The following is a 25,634-nucleotide window of genomic DNA, read 5'->3' as shown; positions in this document are numbered from 1 at the left end:
GAAGCGTCTGGACGATACTCTCAGGCACATGGTGGTGCTGTGCAAGGGTAAGGGTTGGACTCCATGATCCTTGTGGGTCCCTTCCAACTCAGCATATTCGGTGATTCTGGTGATTGTCTTGACTCCCTCAAGAAGCTGCTGCTCCAGTTCTTGTTTCCAATCTTGACTACACCTTTGTAGTAGCAGTTTCAAGACTTCATTAGAGAGTGTTTATTTACAGTAGAGGGTGTAACATAAAGTAATATTAAAATGAATTGTGATGGAGCATTAAAACACTACCAGCATTAACCTCCTGAAACAGGGGCAAAGCAACGTGCTGGTCTAAAAACTGTATTATTCTAATTGCACCAAGTATGAAGAAACTATGATTTCTCAGCAGTGTGAATACTGTCATCAGGCTGATGACAGCATTTGTGTGCTACAGGTTTTGTGTAGCCACAATATCACTGCCAGAATCTTCTGGCATCATTTTACTGAAGTAAAAAATAAATCAATCTCCCCCCCCCTTCAGAAAGCTGACATAACATTTCTTGTTTATGACATTGATAGGGGTTGAATGTATTTGCATAATTACAAAACATCAAACATTTTTTTCTAGGTCTTAACACAGAGAATGACGTCTAACAAATTTCCTGTAATTCTGATTTTGACATTTGTGAATCCATATTGTTCCAGCAAGGCTTGATATTCAGAGCCACTTCTCTCCTTTCCCTCTGTCTGCACAAGCATGTTCAAAGACTGCAGCAGAGCTCTGCTCCTGTTCTTCTTCTCATCATCCAACACCATTTCAGCCAGCAAAACTGCACAGCCTAATTTAAAAACAAACACACAGAACAGTTCTAATCTATTATCAAGTAGAAAAATTTCTGCTACCATATGTAGGGATGCAAACTACAAGACATGGGTGACTTCCTTTATCATTTATGGATTTGCTCTACTATTACATTAATTATCCACTCCTCTCACAAACCCCAGGAAATTCCCTTTCACAGTATGGAGTGATCACACACAAGTCAAAGCTGTGTGTCCATTTTCAGGGGAAAAGTGGATGACTTCTGGAGACGTGGCACGATGGTTATGGAAAACAGTAAGACAGGAATCAAGTTGCTTCTCTTTGGGATATACTGCTGTTTCACATTCATACTGAAATGGTGACAAGCAGACAAAGCAGTGGACGGCGAACATTATAGAAACAGAGAAGTCAATGTGTCTGTACAATATACTGGGTATATTATTTCTGTAGGAACTGAGTTCTTTGTGGTGGGACTGACCTAAGGATGAGAATAGAACTTAAATGATCCAGTTTACACAGTCTTTTCCTCCATTTTCAGACTTCTGAGGGGAAAGGGAAGCCAAGAGAGGGCTACTGACAAAACAAGCATTGCTTTACTTATGCCTTGCATCTTATGTGGTGGTTTCTTTTGGCACAGTGGGGGTAGGAGGCCACCAACTAAGATCAAAACAGCAGCAGTTTACAGTGATTTTATTACTAAAAGTGATGCATAACATTCATATCTTTCTGACCTTTAAGACAATCTCCTCAGGGCCATTCCTACTCACACACCTCAGATATTTAACAATTGACAAGAAGGTTCAAAACTTAACCCCCTCATTCTTCATGTCTTGAAAATCTCCCTCAGTTATGTGTATTGCTTAAGAAATATTTTCAGTGTTAGACCATTAAATCCACCCCTTCTACCAGTCAGCAAAAGATACCAGCTTTCTCCACAGCAACTGAAAAACTCATTTTGGATATTAATGAGAGAAGATGAGCTTATAGTTCCCTCAGGTGACTGGGCTACATCAAATTATTATAGAACATCTCAGACTGAAACAGACTGCAGGAGACCTCCAGTCCAATCTCCCACTCCAAGCAGGGCAGCGCTACAGTCAGTTCAGCTGGTTCAGGGCTTTGTTCTCACACCCTGAAGCCTCCAAGGACAGAAATTCCACAGCCTCTCTGGGCTACCTGCTCTAATGCTTAATTATCCTGACAGTGCACCACAGACACCATGCCCCAGGGACTAATGCCTAATGTGTATGGAGTGTTGTGCTTTAATCATAAAGTACACTGAGGCTGTGTGGTAACCAAGAACATTCTATTCAAATTGTACAGTCAGATACACAGCACTTTGGGGCACAGGTTTAAAGTCTGTGACAGTTATAGGCAGGCTAACTTTAGGATTGAAACTTTCTGACTCAAACAGCTTATAGCAGCTTAAAGAATAGCATTATGACTACATATGAGATGGGAAACTTCTGACTGCTGGAATGAGCCTCAGTATACAACCCTGTTAAGCTAATGGCAAGCTTCCTATCAACATGAAAAAGCAACACTTTACATTTCATCAGGTGTTGAATATTTGGCCTTATCTTTAAATGCCTGTACAGATGAGATCTGTCAAAATTCCATTCAAAAAAACTCCTTCTGCTAAGAATTAAAAACCCCAGTGTGGCAGAAGTCTGACACTTCCCTAATTTTGGACAGCTGTAATGCTCAGTAGTAGGCATGTTTCTTCTAATGATTTGAATCACTGTAGCACTTTTCCTTTACTCAGTGCTCAAAGAGCAAAGTAACTCTTGATTAAGTAACACCCAGGCAGATGGAACTCTTGGCCTTGCTCATCAGCTCTCTCTTTTGCTGAAGTTAGTGGGTCAGTATTGGCACAGCCTCTTTCAAACTGGTTTATTGGGATTATTGCTGTACAAGTGTGACAGGCAAGAAACTCACAACTGATAAAGAAGAAAGATAGTTTCAAAGTACAGCTTTAATTTCCAGAGAGGCTTCCACTGCAAAGTATATGTTCAACAGAAAACATAAATATCAATGAAGTATCAGGAAAAAAAATAAACATTAGGAGAGGTGACAATAGTGACAAATTAGTTGAAGCAATAGGGTACAGCACATACTTCTCCCAATAATGACTGAAGCATGAAGAAACTTATTTTTAATTTTCATAAGAGGTTTTATACATAAATCCTAAAACCCATCTCAAGTAATGAGACAGAAAACATATACAGCCATTCGACCATATTCAGAAAACCTGAAAAGTGACAGTAAGCAATCGGGACAGCTCTGAATTGCAGCTTGTACGGGTATATACTGTGGCTGGAGGTCAGAGGCTACTGAAGTTCCTTTGTGATGTTATAGCTGCTGTAGGAACACATTTGAGTTTTGTCCTGTTTTCACTTTTGCTTGCAGAAAGAATGCTTAAAAAGGGTGTCCTTAAGATGTTTCTGAGTGAAGTCCCACAGAACAGTGATAAAAAGGGGAGTAACATCCCCAATTTCAGACAGATAGCACAATATTAATTTTTTTCATTTCTGATAAAAACGAGTAATAACCACTGAATACACTGCAGAGGGAGAATTCTATTTTAAGGTCCAAAAAACTAAGGTATTCACGTGGCTTAATACAAACGTGAAGTTTTAACTTGATATGATATACAGATATGTCAAGTCTAAGCTTAATACAGTCCCAAGAACTCACCAAAAGAACTGGATATTAAGGTATTTCATACAGAGGAGTTTTGGCCTGCCCCAGACACCTTTTAAAATGCACCAAACTCACTTCTGCAGGAGCTGCAGTCCAACTTTTTGTAATAACTCTGCTTCAGATAAAGCGTCAAAATAATCCTAAACTGGTAACAGGTGTTGGTTGATGATGGAGATATTGCACAAGTGGGTGAAAATCCCAGTTTGCTTCTGGGCATACTACAGTGACAGACTCTTTCTGAAGCACAGAACAGCATCTAATAAGTTTCCTGTGATCTTAATTTGTACATCTGTGAACCTGTATTTCTCCAGTAGCTGTTTATATTCTGAGCCACTTCTCTGCTTGCCTTCAGTCATACTGAGGGACTGCAGCACAGCTCTAGAGGGGTGCGTCTTCTGTTCATCAAGCACAGTTTCTGCCACTAGCAAGGCACTTCCTACATTTCCAAAACAACCAAAAGTGGTTCAGTGTAAGTATTTTTAGCTTCAAGTTTTTAGTGTTTTGTTCAGAGACAGTTCTAGAGGTCCCTCAGGCTAATCTTTTAATGGAAATGAGTGAAAGAACTTTACTTTCAGTAACCTATTCCTGGAAGCAACCGTGTAATTGTTAAAAAGAAGGGAGGGTTTAGAGCACTGTCTCCAGTAAAATTCATGTCACTGCCTGACTACGCTCTTGAACTCAGCCTTGCTTTCATTTGAACCAAACAACTCCTGTAAGTATCTGTCATACACAAATCTTTGCATAAAAAGATTAATACACTTACCCCCAATTTTCTTTGATTTATAATCAGGATTATACTTTATGGCCTAGATCTTATTTTGAATGTTCTCCTCTGAAACAAACTTTAGGGCTATAGCTGGATTAAGGAATCAGATGATCTTAGCAGTCAGGCTTTTCTGCTTTCTGTCTTCTCCTTTGATCTTTAATACTGCCTGAATATGAGTCAGCAGTGTGCTGTGGCAGTCCAAAGGGCCAACTGTGTCCTGGGATGCATCAAACACAGTATTGCCAATCACTACACAGGTGATTGCCTCACTCTACTCTGCACTGGTGCAGCCTCATCTCAAATACCGTGTGCAGTTTTGGCTGCCTCAATTTAGGAAGCACAAACTATTAGACGGTATCCACAGGAGAGTGATCAAGACAGTGAAGGGCCTCAAGTGCAAAATTTACAAGGTGTAGCTGGTTCAGCCTGGAGAAGAAATGGCAGAAGGGTGACCTCATCACTATCTAAAACTTCCTCAAGGTGGGCAGTGGAGGAGGAGGTGCCAATCTCCTCTCTCTGGTGACCACTGACAGGACAGGAAGAAATGGAATGAAGATGCGTCAGGGGAAGTTCAGTTTGGGTGAAGAGGTTCTTCACCCAGAGCATGGCTGGGCACTGGAACAAGCTCCCCAGGAAGTGGTCATGACACCAAGCCTGACAGTTCAAGGAACATTTGGACGATGCTCTTAGTCATATGATCTAATTTTAGTTAGTCCTGCAGGAAGCAGGGAATTAGACTTGATGATCCTTATGGGTCCCTTCCAGCTTGAACTACCTTCTATGATTCTATGATTCAAATGTAGGAGAAAGTCAAAGAGGCTACATACTTCTTATGGGATGTGTGCGTAAAGCAGCACTGAACTCCAGCCAGTTGACCATATTCTGTGCACTACTGAGACAGCAAAATGACAGCAAAGCCACTGCTTCTTGATTAACCTAAAGGAACCTTAGTTAGAGCATTTTCATGTCTACAAATAAGCACACGCTTAGTTATTTGATGATACAGGGCTGGGCCTTTCAGAGATTGAGGAGAGGATGCAGTTGTATGTGAAGCCTGCAACTATAGTAAAAGCTTATTTACATAGTTTTACTTGCAGTTTTGTTTCCTTCTTTTTCTTAGTATGTATTATCATAATGCAAAGCTAGACATTCAAGCAAAGGCTACTATGACTGAATAGAGAAGTATGGTTTTTTTAATATGAACTTATAATTACTCATTTAAGGGACATTAACATCCACCTTTAATTCCACAAGATGAGAAAACCCCCAAAACTTACCTGGTCTGCAAAGAGCTGATATCTTGCTTAACAGCACATGTATCTTTTCATCAGGCCAGTCATGAAGAACACGTGAAAGGATGTAAAGATCTGCTTCTGGAAGATTATCCTTGAAGAAGTCACCTGTTGGAAAGCAAAGTTAGTACATTCCTACAGAAACCAGGATACATTCCTACAAAATGAAATTAAAATATTGCAGAGGAACTAGGAGCTTCAGCAGAGGTAAAGAAAGTAACAAGAACGAACAGGTACAGGTATGCTCTGATTTGCAGATAAGGGAAGTCTAGTTAAAGAGAAGATCAGGTCACAGGTAAGAATTCTGTAACACAACAATGGAGGCAAGCCTAAAGCAAGGAGGGAGACAAAGTTCTTTGCAGCCACCATGTTGATCTTGCCTAGAAATGAAATGCCTGAGGACGTGCAACCTCTGCTCCCAGTGCTAATCAAAAAATGACTAATTCATACCTATTTACCCACATTCTGCAATCACGGCAGGTTTGTTTTTATCCTCACAGAACTTGAAAAAAACAATGTCCCCTTTTAGGGTGAGTGAGTCTGCAGTGCCTTGTACTAAGATACATGTTTGGGGTTGGAGCAGCAGCAAAAGAGCCTGTTCAGCGCTTCAGGATAACAGAAATCATTCAAAAGATCATGTGCTACATTTACCTGATACAAATGTCACTGGAGCTGTGTCTTGTCCTGACGGCTGAAAGTAAGAAGTGTTTGCAATGACTTCTGGAAGGTCAAATACTGTGACCTTGAGATTTGGGTATATTTGTACTAATTCACGAGCCAGAGCTCCAGTGCAACCTGTTAGAAGTTTAAAAAAGTCAAATCAAGTATTTTCTCTCAGCATTTTCAGGCATTTTTAAGGACAAGACTGTATATAAAATAGAGACATCAAATCAGAACTAGAGATAGACAGTCAGCTCCACAATTAAACATGGGCAATCAGACCTCCTGGTGGTTAGAACAATGTTTTAAAGCTTGGGGAATGCAGGTATGAGTCCTTAATGATACAGAATTGCTAATATGACCTTTGATACCAGTACCTCAGAGTTTTTTGGGGGAGCAAAAATGAAAAGGCAAGGGCTTCTAATTTGTTGATGAAGAGCACTAGAACTGTTTAGTATTTACAAATATATGAATTTAGTGTTTACCAATATATGAAATTTGACAAACGCTCTTTGCTGTAGCAAAGGATAACAATCATGAAGTGTTGGAGTATCTGCAAAAGTGGCAAAGGTTGCACCAGTATTGTGTTAATTCCTCTGACATGCTGTCCACCTCCCCAGGCATGAAATAAAGTGTTCTTCCTTCAGTGGATCTTTTTCTGTGTTGAGTCACGTCAGTATGTAACTGATTGAGACAAGCATTCACTTATTTCAAACTACTCAAATACCATTTAGGTAACTCTGCTTTCAATTAGCTGCACTTGGTTCTTTTATTCTGACATTACAATACCAGGAAAATAACAGTAGTTAATATTACTGCAGTTCTAGTAAAAAATACTATAAGTATGTTTTAAGTAATAAAATGCAGAACTGAAATCAAGCTTTTCCTTTTAATTTGTATACGAGTTCAATTACAAGCAATACCTCCTAAATCACAAGCAGATTTAAACCGTGAAAGATCAAATGCTGTAGCCACGTCTCTTGCTGTCAGGCGAGCAATGCTGTGCATGGCAGCCATAAAACGTTGCTTTCCCTCCTGGCTGTGATAATAGTCCTAAAAAGGCAAAAAAACCTGAAATTGATTTTCATTGTTTATCTAAAACTATCTACAACCAAGACAGTAGGTGCACACTGTGAACATTAGAATTCTGAAAATAAAGATCAGTTAAAAGTGCCACTGAATAGTTGTTCATGAAAGTCCTTTGTTATTTTACTGTAGTGAAAAGCAGATTTTTGCATCCCCTCAAGAATTCTGATCACAGACATCTTTTGCAGTGTGTCTCACCAGACAAACTTGTCTTGGACTATAACGTAAATCAGAAACATTAAAGATCATACAATTTTTTTTTGTTTGGTGTTTGGTTTGGTGGGGTTTTTTTTGTTGTTTTGTTTTGTTGTTTGGGGTTTTTGTTGTTGTTGGTTTTTTTTGTTTTGTTTTGTTTTGTTTTAATTAGGGAAGAAGCAAGCATTCAGTACCAAAGTCTTGTTACATGATACATATGCATGAATCCCTTTATGTCTCACTTTCATACAGATTTCACCACTTCCAGCTGGTTTTGTGGCTACAATGAAATACAAGAATCTCCAGGCTGTGGCAGCTCTTGTATTTCTGCTCAGACATGCTATCCTGTACACATAGGAGCCCAGGTCCAGGCTGGTCACAAGCATCACGCAAGTGAAGGCAAGTTGGCAATCCAGGTGTGTAACAAAGGATGAGATCCAGCAGCTATCGTAATGCAAAGTATATTAACTCCCTTTAAAGGACCTTTTGAATGATTCCTAGAGGACTTTCTGTCCACCAGTAATCTAAATACTAACATTAGGTTAACAAGACCTTCCTAAGTCTCCAAAAGCTCTTATTTACTTCCATCAATTGTACATGAGGAATGTAGACATCTTTAGGAGACTGGTTTCATCACCATCTAGAAGTTAAATACAAATTCAAAGAACTTCAGGATGTACTCTGAGGTACACAATTTAAGCCAGGACTGCTGTCAGAGATGAACTCCTGATATTCTCCTGCTCACACTACCAGCTCTCTCCTTAAACAGGCACAAATATTTATGCCTCTCCACCTGCTTCACCAGATGGGTAACTGACAAGTTAGGCTAATTATAACACTAAGTCATTCTCCAGTCTGAACACATCCACCTGGGCTAGTGTTGGAAAAGGAATACAAGAGAGATGGAAACAGTTGGTGGAAAGGATTACAATTTTATCAGCAACATACAGCAGCTTGAAGCATATACAAAACTACAAATCACCATAAAGGAGATTAGATCCCTTCTGCACTGCATGGACAGAAAACAGCTTTGACTACACAGTCAGAACAGCCTAAATGGGATACACATCAGTATCAACTGACAGGCATCCAATATGGAAGGAGTGCATGTGTGACAAAGTACTAATTGGTTTTATAAAAGGGACACAAATGTAAATTAAACAGGACTAGAGGCTGTTCTGTGAGTGTGTCTGTGGGATGGGCAACACTTCAGACAGAATTTCTGTCAGCGCTCAAATTTCCCAGTATGTGCTATAACTGCTCTACCACTTCATAGCCTAAAGTTGAAGGGAACAGAAGCCTGGGACTCATGAGTTGCACTGTGTTTCTACCACTTCTAAGACTGACGAACTTCCTTAGACAGCACAGTCTTCATTTGCCCCTAGATCAGTTCTGGGCTCCTCACAGCTGGCTTTGATACTAATGAGAGTTTTTATTACCTTAAATAAATCCTCTGATTTCTTTCCAAAGGCTCGATGGTTCTGCCTGCTGCCTTCTTTGACAGCAGACTCCAAGTTTGTAAAGAGAGGCCAAAGATGATCATTAGAGTGCATAATGTAGCCATGAAGTGAGTATTCACCATCTGAGGTCAGGAAGGTATTTGCTGAGTCTGTATTACTGTAACCTTATGGGAAGAAAACAATTGTAACCAGCTTTATTTCAGTACTTACGACTGTCACTTAAAATCTGAAGGCATGTTTTCCTGCATAGCTGTTAAATAGCTAGCAAATCCTGATCTTATGACCTATTTATAGAAACTTTGCACAGAAAGTAAAGAATTCCTAAGCTCTTGTCATTCTGAAAGGAGCAAGTACTTAGTTCCTAAAAAGAATTTAGATACTGGAAAATACAGATATGCACTAAATTATTATTTTTATTTAAATCTGAGGACCTCAGATACCTAATATTCAAGGGAGAGTGTTAGAAGTTCGTCATGCTTGACTGCATTTTTGTTTAGATTATGGCTTCTTCCCTAAATTCAAGCTTTCTCCAGTATGTTTTGCCTTTGTCTTGACCTCTAACAGAGTTAAAGACTGCTTTGTTTCCTTTTCTTGGCACTCAACCATTTCAAATCTTACTATGTAAATGACATATATGGAAACTTAGAAATACATAGTGTGGACTGAAAAAGTTACTCATAATGCTGACTCCCTCACCTACACAAACTTTCAAGGACTATTACAGTTAGGGGAACTAAAATTTAGGTTGTTGTTCATGAAGGGACACATTCCAGAGCTCTCATTAAAATCCTGATTCTCTGCTGAAGGCTGACTGCACTGCTGCGGCAGGGAACGGAATTTGACCATTACTTTAGATAGAAACATAAAAGTCTTTTCCGCCAAAGTGCTTCTAAGATTATCAAGTCCAACCTTTAACCCAGCACTGTCAAATCCACCACTAAACTATGTCCTCAAGTGCCACATCTACATGCCTTTTAAATATCTCCAGGGGTGGTGACTCAACCACTTCCCTGGGCAGCCTGTTCCAATGCTTGACAACTCTTTCAGAGAATAAATTTTTCCTAATATTCAATCTAAATCTCTTCCAGCACAATTTGAGGCCATTTTCTCTTATCCTGTTGTTACTTGTGAGAAAAGACCAACTCCGACCTCACTACAATCTCTTTTCAGGTGTTTGGAGATAGTGATAGGGCCTCCTCTAAGCCTCCTTTTCTCCAGGCTAAACAACTCCACACACTCCAGCACCTCAGTGTCCTTCTTGTCATGACGGGCTCAGAAGTGAACACAGGATTTGTGGTGCAGCCTCACCAGTGCTGATTCAAGGGGATGATCCCTGCCCTGGTCCTGCTGGCCACACTATTTCTGATACAAGCCAGGACCCCACTGGCCTTCTTGGCCACCTGGGCACACTGCTGGCTCATATCCATCTGCTGTTGACCAGCACTCCCAGCTCTTTTTCCACTGGGCAGCTTTCCAGCCACTCTTCCCCCAGCCTATACTACTGCAAGGAGTTGTTGTGACCCAAGTGCAGATGACACATCTGAGCTATTACACTGTTCACTGGAACTGTCCATATAATCTTTCCTATGTCCAGAGAACAAACACAATCTAAGGTTTCCACAAAGGACACCTGAATGTGTTTGTTGCATAAAGCCTGCCCCAACATGGACCAATTCCAGCTACTAATAATGAAAGCAAAGGAGCAACATCGATTCCCCTTTTCCCCAAATCCAAATTACCTACAGTATCAAGTTAGATCTGTAACCTTCAGAGCATCTCTTCTGGTCCTATAGTCTTTCAGTTATATGCAGTTGCAGGGAGGATAAATTAGTCACCTTGTGGTGTCTTCTCCAGCAATCCAAGAGCAGCACATGCATCAAGGAGTCTTTCTGTTCCACACACAGAGGTTCCAATCTCATTCGCAATATCCACAGCCTTCATTGGACCTTTATGTTTCAGATGATCAAACATCTTCAGCTTAGAGGCTACAAACAGAGCCTACATGTAGGTAAAAATTGTTATAGTGTGTTGAGTTTAAAAGATCACAACCAAGAAACAAAAGAATCTGCTGACAATTATTCTATGCAACTACTGTTCTTAAAGTGCAACACAGTTTAACAAACTCCTAAAAATTGCTTCTTTACCTCTCAGGGGGTTTCAGTATCTTAGCTGATAATAGATTTTTTTAGCAGAAGTGTTTAGGAGAGAAGGGAGCTCAAAATATTCTGAGATGCAACCTAAAGATTTTGTATGAAGATCACTTCTTTATTCAGATATCTAGCATATCCCCATCTACCAGACTGTTCCATAAGGTCAAACACTCTTAAGCATATGAACCAATACCCAAAGATCAAATTAAATTTGATTTACCCAAAACATATAGAACTGAAACTCTTCACTGGAACAGTGTAACAAATTCAGTTGCTATAATATAGGTCCTTGTTTTATTAAAATTAAGAAAAAAACCCACAACTTCACAGCACAGCTGCACAACATCACAACTTAATAGGATACAATACATATGGAATGGGGATGAGAGGACAGATAGTGCCTGATGGCAAAGAAAAGTCCATGGGCAATAGCAGTCTAAGTTGAAAACCTTAGCTGAACTTGTAAAGATATGCTAACCAAACCAGAGAGGAAAGTTAATGAGATGTAATAATATATAACTCTTTGTTTGAAATTTGCAATTTTGCAGTTTCAGGATTCTGAAGTAGTTAAAACCTAAACCCAAGGAATTTATGTTGTGCTCAAGAGTGAAGGCACACAGCAATTGCAGAATGCATTTCTTTGCAACTACAAGCAACTATAATGTACTTAAAAATTAATGGTAATGAAGGAAATGGATTGACCTTCTGCTTAATAAAAATTGGATGGAGAAAACGATTAACTTCCCTCTGTTACCCCTCAAATTCGTTATATCTTTATAACAAATTTAGTTTGAGTTATAGTTTCAAGTTTGAGTTATAGTTTAGTTCAAATATAGTTTCAAGTTTGCATTTCAACAACACTTTAGCACTTTTTTTTTCCACCTTTTCCTAAAACACAGGTGACTTGATGGAGATCAGTGATCTATTAGAATGATCATTTGTCATTTCTTCTTCCTCTTCTTCACTATTGTCTTCACTACACTGAAACTCTGAGTAGAGAACCTGGGGTACTTAAAGCATCCAGCTACACACTTCTCATCATACTTGGCTGCTACATAAAGCATGTGACTTTGTTCTTGAGCTCTTACAACCATGCTACTATCAGATATAGCACAGACATTATCAGTTAAACGCATCTGGAACATGAAATAGGTTGTTAAAAAATAATATTCTTAAGAGGCAATAAAAAAAATTAAGATCTTCCGCAGAATTCTAACGGCAAGCATTACAAGTCAGAAAGAAAATATAATATATACAATTCTTATCACAGTTTTAAGTCAGGTAAGTTAGGTGTATTAAAAGCTGTCTTTGCAGAGTACATAAATTCCAGCTTGGTTGTGCTCTTCTTATCAGTTAAAAACAAAAACAAAAAAAAACCCAAAACAAACAAAAAAAACTTCTTTTCCCTCTCAGCTCAAGAGAGAAAATTTTCAAATGGGTAACTGAAATTTCATACAACAGACAGAACAGATAAAAGCAAATACAAAACCCCCACACAACAACATTTCAGCTATCAGACTCTCTAGAACTTCAGTGGTCCTTTTTTTCTAATTATTAATACATTCTTACCCCAGCTCAAGTATTTCATATTACCTGATACATATTGAAGCCCAATGAAACAATTGTATCAGACAGCAATGTAATGAGTAGTTTTATTTTTTCCCTTACCTTTGAAGCCCTGAAACCATCCACCAGCTCAAGAATTTTAGATGGAACTTCTGGGGCTCTTTGTGACACTCCATTCTGATTTTCCAAAGGTACTGTAAAACCAGTTCTGACACCAGAACTGTTTTCAGAAGTGTAAACAGCTCCTGAGGAATGCATTCCACTGCTGGCACCATCCAACTTACTGGCACCTTTGTGCTCTGTGAAATTTGAAGATTCACTTTCTCCATCACTTAGGTTCTCAAAAGTGTCCACAGAAGGGACAGAGTCATACTTTTTATGTTGTACATTATGCTTAGAGGGCGGATAGTACAATTCTGCTAGCTTTTTGCAGAAGTGATTCAGAGGAAATCCCACCACATTCAGGAAGTCTCCATGGACATACTCAACTAACATTCCACCAAGGGCCTGGATACCATATCCACCTGCCTTGTCCCTGGGGAAGAGAAAGCAAAACCAACCATATATCTAATTAGGATTAAGAGCAAAGGTATCACAGAACACAAAAAATCCACCACTACTGCAGAAGTTGGAATAAAGATTATGTAATATATAACTATATTACATATAATACTGTACTCAAGTTAGAGGTAGATTAAGTCTACTAGCTAGGCTCAACACTTCAATTTATAAATCACAAGATAAATATAAGGACCAGTATTTGTGCTAAGGGAGAATACCCAAAGGTCTTTATGCTTCAGACAGCCCAAACGCCACAGTCACCTAAGCAGGAGGTAACACCAGCTGACTGCAGTCAGATTGTATTGCCACAGGTTACCCAGCATTCCCCAAGGCCTGGCTACCAAAAAGGTAACAGCAAGAGTCACTGAGACCAACACTGCCACTGGGTCACTCAGGATGCATGCTGACCCTCACCCTACTCCACAAGGCTGAAAAGCCTTTAAAGGAATATGTTAGGTCCCAAAGGAGCTCACAACGAAGATGGCATCTTAGAACTAAAATGACTATAAAACGCATCTTGCAGTTCTCAAATGAGAGATCGGGAAGACAGGACTTTGTTTGAATAGATTGCTCCTTCACAACAAATTCCACTACGTTCCATTCAGCCCTATCCAACTCCTGCACAACCATCCAAGATACAAGTGGAATTGTGGTTCACAACACTGTGCTCTTAGATGTCATGGTAATGCTGATAATTTGGCATAGGAATGTACGTGCACAGGAAGTAACCTTCGAAATCTTGTTTGTCTTTAGGTGTAATTATGCACATTCCACAGTGTGGAATGGAAATACATCCAGGCAGATAAGCTGCAATAGACCCAACAATTTTACTATTTGCAAAGAAGGAAGAAGGCAATTAAAAGCATGTTTCCTACATAACAGCAGGATCTGAAAGCTTACGTCAGCAAGCTTTGAAACCAAAGGTCAGTCAGTCTCGGATCTATTAACTTAAGGTAGCATGGAATTACACAAAGTGATTGTGAAAGGAGGTTACTACACAAAGGATAACTGCAAATTTTTCATCTTAGATTTGATCAGAAACAGCTCTTTACATTTTTAGATTTCCAGATTCCCTTTCTAATAGTCTCCTAAAAGAAACAGAGGAATCTGTATCCCAGCCAATGGGATTTTTGAATTGCTATAAATTGGGAAACAGGGATTTTCCTTTTATTTTGCATTTTAAGCAGTATAGGTTTGTCATTGTTTAAATTACTCTTTTATAACATTCTTAAGACTTACACCAACTAAATTAGGAACACTATAATGGCTAAAATGTCTTGTCATTTTTAAATGAAATTACAGACTGGTAGGGTGAAGTCATTTTGGTATATGCTCACAGGGAGGCAAAAAACATTGTGACCATCAAAAGCAGTGGTATCATATCCCAGCAAGACCATTAACACAATTGACCACATATTATTTATTTTTCCACAGAACTTTATATTCTGGCATTGGATCCTGAATAGGACATTTACATTCTACATTTTATTACTTCAAAGTTAAGTCTGAAATTGCAGAGTTCCACCCTCTGTAATCACCTCTTTCCCAGAGTGCAGTTCTTTGGTTTCACTGCCATCAGTAGAAGAGCTACCAAAAAACACACAGGATCCTCACACTGGAAGTTGTGAGGAGAGAAAGCTGTTCATAAGGGAAAGATTACAAAATAAAAAGCTGGGTCAAAGAGGCTGGCAGAAACTAAGTCTACTCATTACACAAGCCTAAAACAGTGAGGATTGCTATGGTCCAGCCACAGTGAGCCAGAAAAGATAAAAGATTCAAGAAGACACTAAATTTAGCAGTTCCTTCAGAGTCAGAACAAATGCTTCCTATTCTCTTGATTTTGTAAACTAAGATCAATTGTCTTCTGCCTCAGAGAGTAATGAAATATATTCTCCGAACCTTTGGTCCTTGGGAAACCCTTGCTGTCACACCCCCTTTTTAGCAGAATTAACAGAATGACCCAGTGCTGCTCATGAGCCATTTGGTTGCAGCAAAGCACAGCTGAAGTACTTTTTCTTCCAGAGAAATTAGTAAGAATATTCCAAAATAACTTTCAACCCGACATTCTTTCTAAAAATCTATGGTCATTTCTGTTTTGAACTACTACTTTATGATGTGCTGCATGCTAAAGATCTCCTTTCAAAAACCTACCCAGGAGTTTCTGTTACAAGCTGTAGTCTTGCCAAAACATTCTTCTCTGCATAATCCAATTTTGCATCTATTCAATAAGCTGAGACCCCTCCATGCTCAGAAAGTATGCTCATTTACAAATAAGCACTAAAATAAAGCCAAGTCTACACTGGTTTCTCTTTCCCCAGTAAAACACAACTGTATTGTTTTATAGCACAAATGAGTTTAAAAACCACTACAGTTTATATCCTTACATGGTCACAATTCAAAATACAGAGACTAAAGATCATCTCAGATCACCTGACATGCAGTTCATCATGCTAATTACACCTTCACTAGGCTTCAGCTATCACAATGGAAAGGCAAATTCCTTAAAGTCACAAACATTCCCTTGTTGTCTCCAAGCAAGTACTTTTCTGTCTCTTTTTTAATTTTTTTTTAGCAATCTAGTCAACTTCATCTTCAGAGTAGTAGTTAGGCATTCTCTTCTCATCCTGTTTCTTCCGTGGAATCACTGTTGTCTAGTATATTGTCTTCACATAAGTTGTATACATATATAAGTAACTAGTATATTATAAGGGTAGCAGCAACACAAGCTAAAGGACAATTATGGCTTAGGAAGATACATAAGTTGTGTTATCTCAGGTACTGAAGATCCCTGAATGCCTCTGCTAACAGAGAAGTAATTGTATATTGCATGAGTGCTTGCTCTAATCCAGAGTATTTCCAGCCTTTGCTTCTCAAATTCATTAAGGTTTGAAAAGTTCTCATTTTCCCTGGAGAAGTGACAGTTCTAGAGAAGAACAAAGAGAACACTCACCTTCCATCACCCATGCTATCATTTATCGTACACATACAGTAATTTTTCACAGGACAAAACACTTTATGCTGGTGGCTTAATAACATACCCTAAGACCTATTCTCAAATGTTTTGTGACAGCATCAGGGTCTTACTTACATTGGCTCCCCACTATGAATGTACTCCCATAGGAGCTCTTCAGACAGCTCAGAAAATTTTACTTTAGTCTCTTCATAGAAATCAGTGATTTCCATCTCTAGCTTATCATCTACAGAAAAGAAAAGAAACAGGAATTGTAATTTAGAGAGCATAACATCTAAGTTTTATTTGGTAATCATTTGACAATTTTGCTTGGGGAAAAAAATTAAAGATACTACACAAATGTATGACATGACTAATAACATTCTTGAGGGACAGTGGACTCATAACTTCCCCAAATCAGTAAAAGCTTGCATTTCCAAGCTCTGCAGCCCTGTCTTGGGGCTAAAAGATTGCTCTCCCTGTATGGGATGTGTTCTTTAATAATGCTTATACAGAGCAATTTATGGACTGCTGGCACACACATCTGGTAGTGGGTACTTGCAACTTTATGACTGTTGCCAAAGAACTCTTAACAACACATCATAGTTCAATATGTAGCTGTCATAAAAGTGGGAATGTGCAGCTGCACCTGCACTGCAGACTCAAGCATCCAGCAATCCCATCAACAACCACCACTGACATTTTCCTATCATCTCTCAAGAAATGACAAGATTATTTCAGACCTCTGTATCTAGAAGTGGTTGAGGGAAGGTGCAGTGAAGAACTGCACACACAGGTATGGACCCTGCTGCACCTGGTACACTGAATCTGGTATCCTTCCAGGAGAAGGCTTTTCCAAAACACATTCAAAAGGAAACAGCCTTGCACAAATGAGTGTCACTAGTTCTCTCTGCTCTTCTCTAAAAACACCCAAGTGATAAAGCTACAGTGATAAAGCCTAGTTACTGTTACTATTGTCTTCACAGGGTTGGAAATTCTTGAGGAGTATGAAAGATCCACAGTACAGAACAAGGGGAGAATACTAACCAAGTTCTAATGTGGAAAAAAACCCCAAACATTTATGAAATAAGAAAAACCAGATGAAATAAGAAAATTGTTGCATGTGAAGAGAGATTACTACATCTTTCAGTATTGATGAAAAACTCCAATCAGCTCAAAATACTTAACAAAAGCATTTTAACTATAAACTAAAACTAAAAATGTATTCTAGAAAATCCTTTCACTGATTGCATCACTTTGGGAATATGCAGATTTACAGTATTTTCATTCATCTGAATATGATGAGGGTTAAATTTGCAAACGTCAAATGAGATGTGCTGTTATAGCATTAGTACTACAGTTGTGTGCACTTTAACTTCCTTCCTACAATAAGCAATTAAAGGTAATACTGTTGCTGGATTGTTCCCAGGAACCCCTTGATAATGTATTTTATTTCTTTTGCAGCAGCTCTCTTTCTACTGTACTAGTATATTAGTAAGGGTACTGGGTAACTGATTTTATTTGTATTTTACAAGAGTTAAGAGCAATCACTCCAGAAAATACTAAAAACTGTAAATAATTTATCTTCAGAAAGACTATGTTAGTGAAATGTCAGAATAATGATCCCTGAAAAAGCTCTCCAAAAGGAATATTGGCATAATTATTAGACAGTGCTTCCCAAATCCTCCTCAAATTATATTAGTGGTACAGTTCACATAAAAACACTTGTTTATTCTATAAATTTTCTGATAAAGAACACTGATGTACTGCTCCCTACAGTTCCTCAACAGTCTGAGTCATTAAACCAGTACTCTACTCATGCCCTAAAAATGGCTCTGAAGTTTCCCTTATTTACTGAAAACTGAAGTAACTATAGATACAGCAACCACTTGTATTCATCAGTCAGTGTAAAGAGAACACAGTCCCACCACACTTGGTAGTGCCTTACTTGAATTTCATTTAGAATATTCCCACAATTTACACTGGTCTTTCAATTAGTCTCATAGCTTTCAGAGACAGTATTTCTGATGTCTATAGTATTTTGTAATCCTCCTTCCTATGTGAAAGCTCAATACAGCAAGAAGATTGGCTTTTGTGGGGAGGTTTTAATTTATATTTTGATAAGGTAATTCTTGAGTAGAAAACCAATTCAGATTGTATATGAAGCATTTTCATCCTTTTTTTTTCCAATTGTACGAGTCATTTAGAGAATAACTTCTAATGCAAATACTGAGTTTTAATAAAATGAGCACACATACCTTTACTGCAGCAATGTATAATAGCCACTCCTGTGAAGACACTGTGCTCTTTCCCATTCAACCTGTCAGGAAAAAGATGTGCATTAAGCAACAGTCTTATGAAATATTCTACGTGATTATATTGCTACAGCCTGAGAAACAGACCACTATGCTAATATATCACTCGATGGGTCTGACATGCATCCTAAACAAAGAGATTTTATTTTAATCATTTCAATCTAGGTGAAAAGACATTAGCAAAACAAACCAAACCAACCAACCAACCAAAACAAAAAAACAAACCAAAACAACAACAACAACAACACCAAAAAAACCAACCAACCAACCAACCAAACAAAAACAACCAAAAAAAACCCCAAAAAACACGAACAAACCACTATCAAAAGCTTCAGTTATTTCGAGTCTCTAAAATATCACTTGTACTGTACTGGAAAAGTAGTCCATGGTATCAGTTTATTCACTGTGCATCAGGAAAGTGACTATATCAAATGCATTGGAAAAGACCAGTTGACACAAATACTACTTTTACAGCCATCTTCACTGAAAGCTGGCAGTAAATACCCAGATGATGCAACTTAGACTAAGCAAGTGATAGGGAACTAGAGCATATGTTCTCATTTCATCCAGACTTGCCCCCAGAGATCCCATGGCAAGCCAGCGAGGAGAGGAAGAGAACCCAAATTCCCTTACCCCTCACTCCCTCTTGTAGTGGCTCTGGAGTGCCACACTGTGGCTGATTAGTTTTGAGGACTTCACTAATCTACTGTGTCAGCAATAGAAGTATAATAAATAGCAAGAGAACGTGAATCTTTGAAGAGACTGTTTAAGGAATAGCCTCAATGATTAGCCGGGATATTTTTGGATGTGATCAGTAGCATCTCACACTCTTCCTGTCCCCCAAAGATTCCACACTGAATTGTAAGATGAAACAGTGTGTGTAAATTTTCATCTGACACCTTGGATATATGCAAAGATGTATCATATTGTCTGCATTCTTCCTGGAGTTCTAAAAAGCTAAATATTACATGCATTTCATATTGATTGACCCAAACTTACAAAAAAAAAAAAACAAAATCCAAAACATTTGCATATGGTAGAAGTAGATTAGGCTCTGGAGAAAAACAAACAAACAAACAATTTTTGAACTACCTGGACATGGCTAATTTCAAGCAAAAACAGTTGTGAAAAATCTCTTCCCAGACAAGACTCCTTTGTCAATCTTCTACTAATGACACAGGTTGCTAGCCCTTCTCTGTTTTAAAAAACTACTTTTAAGTTTGAAACATGGCACAAAGGATCAAACATTCAACAATGAAAAAAAATTTTAAAAATCTATACACACTTACACAACAAAACTCAAAAAACCAGCAAGCCACTTCTATTCACTTTTAGATGTCTGAGTTATAGTGTGAACTGATGAAACAAGCAGTGCACCTTTTCTTCCTCTACTCCTCAGTAAAACAGAAGCATGATGTGAGGATTCCTCACATCTCATCCTTCAGAAAGGAGGTGACTAAAGCTATTTAGTTAGTGTTTCTTTTTTTTTAAAAAAAAGGTGCTATAATACAACATTAAGCTTGTAGTAGGAAAAGTGCAGAAACCTCAAAAACACCCAACCAGCCTGCCAACTATGGAGAGCACTGATGGAAGTAGATTTTTCCTCCTCAGTTAAACTACACAATTTAAAGCAAGTGTCCCTGTACTCATATGATCCTGTACGTGCAATACTAATTGCAGCCTTCTGGTACTCGAAGGTAGACTATAAGAAAGATGGAGAGGGACTTCTTACTAGAGCCTGTAGTGACAGGACAAGAGGGAGTAGATTCAAACTAAGAGTAGGTTTAGATTATACATTAGGAGGAATTTCTATGCTATGAGGGTGGTGAGGAACTGGAACAGGTTGCCCAGAGAAGTTGTGGCTGCCCCTATCTGGAAGTGCTCAAAGCCAGGCTGGATGGAACTCTGAGCAACCTGGTCTGGTGAAAGGTGTCCCTGCCCACGTCAGGGGGGTTGGAACTAGATGATCTTTAAGGTCCCTTCCAACCCAACATATGATATGGTTATTCCATTAAATCTCAAGCCTCAAACCACTGCTATGATGGATCCGTCCTCTTTCCCACTGTGATTTCTCTCCCTATCTCCCCATCCTGTACCAGCTGAAGCACACATAGTCTTGTGGTAAGTGATTCTGAAAATCAATCCAAGTGAAAACAAACCAGTTCATTATGTCTCTGATCAGCTTCCTAAGGTGAAGGGGCAAGAGCAAGCAGCCGTAGGTAACATAAAAGCAGGTCTAACTTTTCCAGTGGAAGAACTGGTTTACTCTGTTTAAAAATCACTGAAAAATTTGTGTCCATGGAGATTCTCATATACATCAAGGAATCTGTAAAGCTCCTTTGAAAACAGCTTAATATACAGATTTGGAATCTTACTTAAAATTACAGACCTTGACAGCATCCTATAGGCATCTTGCTTATCAACAGGTTTCTCCAGGATCTGCTCATCCACAGACTAAAACAGAAAGACAGTGAGTGTGCTGCTTTTTACTACTTTTCAGAAACTGAGGTCAGAAATTACATTTAAACCATGGTTTCAGTCAGGGCTTCAAACATGAGTCTACTGAGTAGAGCGAGAAGCACAGATATTTTGGTAGAACAGGTAATTTAGGGTCAAGGACATAATGAGTGTCACACTCTACCCCCTCCAGTGGCGGCAGCTCTCAACAAAAGGTCAATCCAACTATTTCTGTTCTTAACCATGCACCATCTCTGTGGAGATGACAGGTATGGAGATGCCTTCTATAAGGCACAACACTGAACAGTTCACATGATCTGGACTTTGACAGCCATCAGTTGCCTGAGAACATGATTTCTATTACATATTAGAGGATCCAAGGCAATACTTATGCAGTACTAGTGTCTGCAAAACCAGCAGCAAGGCCTTTGGCTCTTAAGATTTCAAAAGTTACCTTGTTGGGAAAAAAGATACACCCACAAACACCAAGACACAACATAATGCAGGTATAACTTCACAGTGAAGGCAGCTTTCAAACTTTTAAAGATACAAGTATTTCCTACACTTGTCATAAAACAGTGCTAAACCACAGAAGACTTCTTACCACAATAGTGTCTGCTCCTATGACAACATCAGGTGTTCTCATGTGCTTCTGCAAAGGCATAATGAAAGAAGATAATAATTTGTCAGAATAGGTAGAGACCTTTTAAAACTTACAGTAAGAAAACATCAATTTACTGGTTTACAAGGAGATCCCTACACTGTCCTGAAAACAAGACAGTTTCTTCTTTTGCACTCTGTGGAAAATAGCAATCACTTACATTGCCATGAAAGTGAGGCTTGAGCAGTCTATTCTCGCATCACAAATTTGCTCAAATGCATTGCTAATGAAAAACTGTATCCAGGAAATGACAAAGGCATTCTCAAAAGTCAACCTGATCCTCAAGGTGGCAGATAAGTCCTTTAAAGGAAGTGCCTTTGTGGAAGCCAGTGTATGGAAGGGTATGGAAGCCAGAGAATACAGCCCTCTAGGATCATATTTCCAAGCCAAGTTCTATTGAAAAATGAAAACCATTTTCTCCACCTACACTTCACTTATCTCTTTCAAAAGGGAACAATACAGTCCACTTTTTGGTAATGAGACGTAGGGTAATATAAAACTTGGTTGTAGCTTTTTCTTGACTTAAAACTGCCTTTGTCCTTACAGCTGAGTTTTGATTTGTTTGCACATTATAAGGTACATAGTTATTATTTAACAGATCATGATAGGAAACCTATCTGTAACTGTGACCATTACACTGAAACATTTGTAGGGAGACAGTTCTTCTACAGAAAGGCTGTTGATGTGCTTTAAATTGTTTAATGATGTCTGGAATTAGTGGTACTAATTTGTATGGAGAAGTATTTTGAAATCCACTGAACCAGCATTGTTCCCAGCACAGTGTTTTGCAATGAAAGCCCAAAGTAAGTCATTTAGTGAGGTTGGGTTTAAAATCCACTCTCCTAATGTTGTATCATTGTCTGAAAAGTAGTTGACAGAAAACTGGGTAACGATTTACTTTGGAGATCATGCAATATTTGCTTTGAAGAATGGTGACCTCTGGCAATACAGTTAGTTTAAAGTGTTCAATATTCCTTTCCTGCCACCAGTATAGCATCAAACATACCTCTCTCTTTCAAAGCTTTATTATTAAGAAATTATTATGGTGAATTTTGTGGGATTTAATCAGCTAGACTTCAAAATAGGTTCTGGGTACAGAACAGCCCTGTGGCTCAAACACAGTGATCACAGTCAAGACCATCAGTCAAATACACCACTGACAGTTTAAGTTGCATCACTGGTTTTGATAAAATTTAGGGTAGAAAACTAGGTTCTTGTCTACAGAACCTGAAAGCACATCAACTTCTCCTTTCTTAAAATGAAACAGTATTTCTTTGTCAAGAATAAAATTTGTCCTTTTTTTCTGCTTTCTTCTGGTACCTCTATACTCACAAATTCTGAGCTATTGTTGTCACTACTGTTCAGTGAAAGCTGCAGTAAAGCACTGGATTCACATCAGGGTTTTCCCGTAGTCTGTCTTCACAATCAACAAACACCTGGAATTAGGTCAACCACACACCTGACTTTTCAAAGGAACTATCTCTCAAACAAGAGTAGGTGTGCTGCTAACAAAAGATGCAGGCTACTGCAGTTTGTGGAATGCCTGAACTGCAGGCATGAGAATTTTGATCAGACACATTAATTTCACAAATGTCAGGAAAATAATCATTCACCTTCAGTGGAGAAAAAAAGGACTTAGAGATCACTTAAGCAGCGCGTGCAAAATGAGTCACAGGAACATACACCACCTAAAGACAAAAATCTTCTTGCCAGAATAGTTAGTTACTTACTACATGCATTCTGTTTGCTACTTCAAGAGCCTTCTGTCTTGCTGTTTCCACAGCATACTCAAAAGGGGCTGCAAAAGATGACTTTTCAAGTGTCTCCTTAAACCAGGATGGAACCACCTCAAACCTCAGGCCCTGTAACCGAGGAAAGTGATGCAATCAATCTGGTCTCGTTATTAAACATTGCTCATAAGGCATAATTAGCCAAGTGGCAAATTCAACTTCTTGCTCTTTCCACTTTAATATGCCTCCCCTGGCAAACCCCTATGGGAATAACACAGTGTTTCTACCACGATGTTTGGTACACACATATTATTTGCAAACAGCCTAAAACAAAGCAAACAAAAAACCAGTCAAAAAGAACTTATAAACCAGTGTGCTTATTTGATCTTACTCTTATTTATTAGAACCTAATTGCATTAGTAATTTCATCATTCTTTTCCTGTAAGAACTAACAGTATAAATCTTAAGTGCTTCATAAACAGAGTATTCTACTAGTGGATTTTTTTTTTTTTTAAATTGAGTCTATCTACAGCACTTTACTTGTGCAACTGCAGTACAGAGTCTTACAGGAGTTTTACCACACTTTAGGTGTCCTTATACGTGTGATAAAGTAAAATGAGCCGGTTTCTCTACAGTTTCGTCAAAAAAAAAAAAAATTCTACTTTTTGTTTCCAGGTTGCACTTGCAAATTTACTACACTCAGCAGGCACCTAAGGTTTCTAATAACTTAGTACATGCCCGAACCTCAGCGCTTCTCCAAATATTCGCACTTTGAAGTTATTTTTTCCGTTTTAATTCAAATTCTCAGTAGAATTATTGAGAAAAATAACACCGAGCAACCTAAATTCGAGGGGTAATACCCAAGCGCTACTCAAAAGCCTCCCGCAGCCTGCCCAGCGAGGACGATACGCTCCTCCGCAGGGGCTGAGCGGTGTGTGAAAGGACGAGTTACGAGCTCCTTTGCGTTCCACGGGTGCTTTACGGAAAGGACACGGCCACCTTGCTGCCCCCGGCCGGCTCCCCCCGATCCGACGGAGCAGGGAGCGGGCGGGCCCCGCAGGCCCGGCCCGGGGGCTGGAGGCGGCCGCTGCCCGCACAGCGCGGCCCGGGCGAGCGCTGCACTCACCACGTTGGTGAGGATCTCCTGGCGGCGCGGCGAGGCGCTGGCCAGCACCACCCGCTTGCTGACCAGCTTCCCCAGCACCGGGTTCAACGCCATGGCTGCCGCCGCTCCTCGGCCTCCCGCTGCGCGCTGCGCAGGGGCGGGGAGGCGGCGGCGGCCTTATGTGGAGGCCGGGCCGCGGGGCGGAGCCGGGCCGGGCAGCGAAGGCGAAAGGGGAGGCTCGGGGCCGTATCCTTGGCGGCTGTGGGTGTTCGCCGCTGGTAAAGAACTACTCGGCGGCTGACCCGCCGTGAGGGGAGGGTTGTTCTCCTGGGAAGCTGCAGCTACGCCGGTCATCAGCTGCGCACCCGCTGGCGTGGGCTTAAACCACAGCATCACGGAAACAACTGTTTGGAAAATACGTCTGAGGACATCCAGTCCAACCTGTGGACGAACGCTACCATGTCAAGTGGAGCATAACACCACGTCCAGTTTTTCCTTAAATCCCTCCCAGACGGTGACTCCACCACCTTCCTGGACAGCCCATTCCAATTTCTAGTCACTCTTTCTGTGAAGAAATTCTTCCCGATGTCCAACCTAAACCTACCCTGGCACGGCACAAGATTATGTTCTCTTGTCCTCTCTACTGTTGCCTGGGAGAAGAGGCCAACCACCACCTGAGTACAGCCTCCTTTCAGGTAGTTGTAGAGAGTAGTGAGGTCTCCCCTGAGCCTTCTCTTCTCCAGACTAAACAACCCCAGCTCCCTCAGCCTCTCCTTACAGGACATGTGCTCCAGACCCTTCCCTGCCTTCATTGCCCTGCTCCAGAACCTCAGTGTCCTTCCTGAATTGAGGGGCCCAGAACTGAACACAGTAGTCAAGCTGTGGCTCACCAGTGCACACCTGTACAGGGCCCACCACAGGAGCCATGTTTTACATCCCATCTCCTTCTCCCCACTAATGCTGGCATGAAGTATTTTGCAAAGAGGTGTTATCATGCATTTCTTAGGTCAGAAAAAAACCCCAACATAAGAAGGACATGGAAATGTTTGAGCAAGTCTAAAGGAAGCCATGAAGTTGATCGGGGGCTGGAGCACCTCCCCTACAAAGACAGGCTGAGAAAGTTGGGGCTGTTCAGCCTGGAGAAGGGAAGATTGCGTGGAGACCTCACAGCAGCCTTCTGTATC

At 39.8% G+C, this 25,634-nt stretch overlaps 1 protein-coding gene across 3 annotated transcripts; it reads right to left on the bottom strand.

Annotated features, from left to right (window-relative positions):
• Positions 1 to 516: 516 nt before the first annotated feature.
• On the bottom strand, positions 517 to 24,631 carry ASMTL (acetylserotonin O-methyltransferase like). 3 transcript variants are annotated; one of them, XM_050332734.1, is made up of 13 exons: positions 24,472 to 24,630; positions 23,346 to 23,477; positions 21,559 to 21,606; positions 20,887 to 20,951; positions 18,441 to 18,502; positions 16,321 to 16,429; positions 12,774 to 13,206; positions 10,791 to 10,953; positions 8,935 to 9,119; positions 7,138 to 7,267; positions 6,206 to 6,349; positions 5,540 to 5,662; positions 517 to 809 (listed from the first exon to the last, which is right to left on the bottom strand). In XM_050332734.1, the coding sequence occupies exons 1-13, from the start codon at positions 24,562 to 24,564 to the stop codon at positions 595 to 597; spliced, it is 1,902 nt and encodes a 633-aa protein (XP_050188691.1). In that variant the 5' UTR covers positions 24,565 to 24,630; the 3' UTR covers positions 517 to 594. The 3 variants fall into 3 exon arrangements, with proteins under 3 accessions (XP_050188691.1, XP_050188690.1, XP_050188692.1); XM_050332733.1 differs by lacking the exon at positions 517 to 809 and adding an exon at positions 2,749 to 3,932 and having other exon boundaries at positions 24,472 to 24,631; XM_050332735.1 differs by lacking the exons at positions 517 to 809; positions 23,346 to 23,477 and adding an exon at positions 2,749 to 3,932 and having other exon boundaries at positions 24,472 to 24,596.
• Between the last annotated feature and the right edge of the window lie 1,003 nt (positions 24,632 to 25,634).

The sequence above is a fragment of the Myiozetetes cayanensis genome, unplaced genomic scaffold (assembly GCF_022539395.1).
Source record: "Myiozetetes cayanensis isolate MyiCay16 unplaced genomic scaffold, myiCay2020 scf5-8, whole genome shotgun sequence".
In the NCBI taxonomy this organism is placed as follows: Eukaryota; Metazoa; Chordata; class Aves; order Passeriformes; family Tyrannidae; genus Myiozetetes; species Myiozetetes cayanensis.
The sequence above is the reverse complement of the archived record's forward strand: the minus strand, read 5'-3'. Positions and strand labels throughout refer to the sequence as shown.